Genomic DNA, 4,626 nt, shown 5'->3' on the forward strand with positions numbered 1-4,626 from the left:
TCCCCTTCCTCTCTCCCCCTTCCCCCTTCCTCCTCCCCCCCCTTCCTCCTCTTCCCCCCTCCCCCCTCCTCCTCTCCCCCCCTCCTCCTCCCCCCCCTTTCCTCCTCCTCCCTCCCCCCCCCTTCCCTTCCTCCCCTCTCCCCACGCCGGTACCCGTCCTCTCTCTCTCAACGCGCAACTTCTGCAGCGCATTAAAATGACGCGTATCGCGTCGGTCCGATGCTGGCCCCTCCGGGAACGGAGATTAGCGGCCTAAAAGAAGGCGCCGACGCCGGAATCATCTGCACCACTTTTGCTCGCCGGAAATCGGCGTCACGACGGTCCGCGGAGAATTTCGCCCGTGGAGTGTGAAAACTCCACTATTGACAATGACCCGGGGCAGGATTGAATCAGGGTCCTCAGCACCATGCCATTTGTAACTTATGTAACCTGTTATGTAATGTTATGTAACAGTTATGTAACCTGCAACCAGAACAGGAGGTCTCACCCTCCCATGTCCTGGGAGTCACTGAAGGCAGTGATCAAGGGCAAAAATCATACCTTATAGGGCCTTTAGGGACATTAAATAACAGCAGCCAAGAAGTGACAAATCAACTTCACACTTGAGGTAGACCAGCGGTACTTCATGGCACCAACCATGAAACTGCTGCGGAGAAGAAAAGCTGCAGATGGAATTTGATGTGCTCACCACAAGGGAGACAGTCCACCAGCTCCGCCAGGCACAACATGGAGACAAGACCAGCCGCATGCTGGCACAAAAGTTGGGAAAACAGGCAGTCGCGAAAGAGATAGCACAAGTTAGGGACAGAAACGGTCGGGTGGGAGCAGATCCAAACGAGGTTAACGAGGCCTCTGCAAACTTCTATCAAGGGCTATAAGTCTCCAAATCCTCAGAGGGGACTTGATGATGGAATAGTTTGTCGACAGTCTGGATATACCAGTGGTGTGGGAGGACAGGAAACAAGCACTGCTAGAGCTGAGCGAAATCATGGAAGGCATAAATTCCATGCAGTCAGAGATAGCGCCAGGACTGGATGGGTTCCCAGTAGACTTTTACAAACAATTTGCAGCAGTGCTGGCCCCGCACTTACGGGAGATGTTCAACGAATTACTCCCAAAGGAGGCCCTGACTCTCACGCTGGCCCAAGTCTTGATCTCCAAAAAGGTCAAAGACCTGACAGAGTATGGAGTTTATAGACCCATCTCTCTTAAACACTGATGCAAAAGTCCTAGCGAAATCGCTGGGGAGGCACCTCGAGAGCTGCTTGCCAGAAGTGATTGCAGAAGATCAGACCAGGTTTGTCAAGAGCACACAACTAACAACAAACATCAGACGCTTAATCAATGTAATAATGACCCCATCCGGGAGAGGATACCAGAGGTCATTGTCTCCCTGGACGCTGAGAAAGCCTTTGATTGAATAGAATGGAGGGTACCTCATGGAGGTACTTGAACGGTTTGGGTTTGGAGCAGGATTCACTGCGTGGGTGAAGCTCCTGTGCTGCACTCTTACAGTGAGCGTACGGACGGACGTCACCAGTTCCGAATACTTTTGGCTGCACAGAAGAACAAGGCAAGAGTGCCATTATCCCCGCTCCTGTACACACTGGCGATTGAACTACTGGCCATCACCCTTAGATCAGCAGAGTGGTGGATGGGCATTCGGAGAGGGGGCAGAGAACATAAGAGTCTCGCTCTATGCAGATGACCTGCTGCCTCCAAGTGTCAAACCCCCTAGCCAGCATGGGAAAGATTATGAGACTTCTGAGGGAGTTCGATGTCTTCTCAGCATACAAACTCAACCTTGGAAGAGAAAAATCTTCCATGTGCACCAGGAGGGAGGAGCGGTGCTGGAAGAACTATCTTTCAGTTACCTGGGGATCCAAGTGGCACACACCTGGAAGAGGCTCCACAAATGGAGCCTCTCCAGCCTGTTGCAGAAGGTGAAGGGGGACCTGCAAAGATGGGACTCACTCCCTCTTTTGCTAGCAGGAAGGGTACAGAGTTAAAATGAACATGCTGCCTCGGTTCCTCTTTATATTCCAATCTTCATCCCCAAATCCTTCTTCACCAGGGTCGACAAGTTAATTATGGCCTTTATGGTGGAGGGGTTCCTAGGATACACAGCACCATCTTACAGTGAGGGCAACACATGGGAGCCCTGGTCCTACCAAACCTTCTATTCGATCACTGGACAGCAAATGAGGAGATGGTAAGGGGGTGGCTAAGGGAACCAGAGGTGACTGGCTCCGATTGTAGGGGACGTCTCACTGGGCGCTGGCCGCTGCACCACTCCCAGCCCCCACATGCCCTGCCCACACACACTCTCCAGGGGCCTGGTGGTGGTGGTCTATCTAAGGACAAGGAACCAGTTCCGATGCCATTTCAAGCTTAGTGAGATGTCCATAGAGGCACCCATCTGCAACAACCGCAGTTTCAAACCAAAGATAGACACATTTGGGACGTGGACGTTCTTCACATTGAAACCAACGTCGTCACCAGGTAAGGCTTCCTGAAGGGCTTTGTGATGTTTTTCCACAGATTTCACTTTGTGATAATATTAGGAGGAGCAAATCGCACCACCATACCAGGCTTCATAACACCGGTCTCAACTCGACCCACTGGTATGTACCAATGCCACTAATCTTGTAGACATCCTGCAAAGAGAGACAAAGTTTACAGGTGTTCTGGAAGTGGAATGTAGTCCAAGCCTCCAAAAAAGTGTGTCCCATGATCTTGCCTTCTTTTCTTATAATCTCCCAACCTTTGAACAAGGACATATTTGAACTGGTTCCAGTATATGTCGCCATTCCAACCAGAGGTGGGGACAAAGCTACATTAGCTGGATTGTAGCCTATCTTCTTGATGTATGTGGTGATTTCCTTTGTAATTTCCTCATATTGTTTTTGCCCTGTATGGTAGTCACCTTGTTGATGCCAATAATGAGTGCTTCACACCCAGAGCATGATCTCTAGTTTGTCAATTCTTTGATATACCAGCTTTAAACCATACCCACACCAGCAGGAACAATCAGCACAGCAGTCAGTCTGTGATGTTCCAGTAATCGTTGCTCTTAATAAGTCCCTGTGTTCAATGATGATGATGTAGTACTTTGAATTTTCAAATTTCAAGAGAGAGATGTCTATGGTAATACCACATTCATCGTTCAGGTTATCCCAGACCCAGACATATTTGAAGGCCATGCATCTCAGCTGGTTCCTTTCCAAATTTCTCAATTGTTCTCTTATCAATTCCACCACATTTGTAAATGAGATGGCCAGTGGTTGTCAATTTACTAGAGGCAATGGCAACAATCTTGCTGTACACTTTTTCCTTTCTCATTTTCAAGTTGGCATGAATTAGTTTAGCTGTGGAGCTGGAAATCTCGCTTCGGTTGACTCGGAGATGAAAGGCGAGGTGAACCATACTCAAATAACTCAAGAGGGTAACAGGACTCCCCACCCCCCCAACAAATCTAAAGTAATTGTAAACAACATAAAGAGTCCTTGCAGTAACTGTAAATACTTATGTAAATTTGTGTATAATTCTTATTATTAAATGTTAAAAGTCCCTTTAAAAAAAACTGTATAACACACACTAATGTAAATAAGGTTGGGATTGATAGTACTGGGACTGCTGTCACAGGCGCAGCGGCGTGTGTGATAACAGTTCCCCCATATGAATTCCATATAGAATGTATAATGTTAATTTTAAAATATTGCTCATGAGTATAATGTAAAAGTGAATGTAACACTTACTTTCCAAAATGCATAACTGACTTATAATCATATGGTGTGCCCCAAATTATTAGAGTCTTCTTTGTCAAAAGTTTTTGCTTGCCTGGAAAAGTAATACACAGCAAAATTAATTGAAATAAGCAACTTTCATGTCTCAACATTTCTGACTATAACTGAATGAAACTGCTGTTCACTGCTTACATATTGATGTCATCTTCTCCCGTTAAGGACAGGAAGGTAAATATAAATACATACCGACAGAGAAAATGTGAAAAAAAGGAGAATAAAATATCTTAAAACAAATAATAAATACCTGCGTTGACGGCTGCTTTGTAAAGCGCATTGTTTTAAAAACGTACAAGGCTCTACCCTGAATAACACTGACTCACCAGAGGAATTTATAACATTTAGACAAACACAATTTACCGGCCATGTCCCGCTGGACTCTGAGTGGGACGTGGCTAGTAGATCCCAGGAGAGGCTTCTGCCAGGATTCCCAACGATCGTTACACCTCGTGGGATCTAATGAGATCTCGCAAGGCATCAAGAACTGGATCCCACCCATTGTGGGCGGAATCCAGACCTGATGAGTTAAGTGAATTTAAAGGTCACTTAAGTCTGCTGACGCCAGATCAAACCATCTACTGGCCAGAATCTACTGGCCTCGCCAAGGAGACCTCAGTTGAGCGTCGTTTAGCACTGATCCCCACAAACAGGGACCAAGCGGAACAGCGCTTGTGGGAGTCTCCCAGGCAATCAGAGGCCCCTGGGTGGTTGGTATCTGGGCAGGGTGGTACACTGACACTGATGACACCTGGCACTACCAGCCTGGCACCTGCCCAGGTGGCACTGCCAGTCTGGAAGGGGCACTGCCAGGCTTGCAGTGCTG

The 4,626-nt window shown here is 47.6% G+C and overlaps 1 protein-coding gene and 1 pseudogene across 2 annotated transcripts in view; both read right to left on the reverse strand.

Moving 5' to 3' along the window:
- LOC119971588 (embryonic protein UVS.2-like) overlaps positions 1–3,829 on the reverse strand; it is a 126,763-nt gene extending 122,934 nt beyond the window's left edge. For both annotated transcript variants that reach the window (XM_038807360.1, XM_038807359.1), the window contains exon 1: positions 3,759–3,829. In XM_038807360.1, the coding sequence (XP_038663288.1) occupies positions 3,759–3,772 (14 nt within the window). In that variant the 5' untranslated portion in view covers positions 3,773–3,829. The remainder of the gene's footprint in view (positions 1–3,758) is intronic.
- On the reverse strand, positions 2,545–3,342 carry LOC119971589 (annotated as a pseudogene).
- Positions 3,830–4,626: the final 797 nt, after the last annotated feature.

The sequence above is a fragment of the Scyliorhinus canicula genome, chromosome 9 (genome assembly GCF_902713615.1).
Source record: "Scyliorhinus canicula chromosome 9, sScyCan1.1, whole genome shotgun sequence".
Lineage (NCBI taxonomy): Eukaryota > Metazoa > Chordata > Chondrichthyes > Carcharhiniformes > Scyliorhinidae > Scyliorhinus > Scyliorhinus canicula.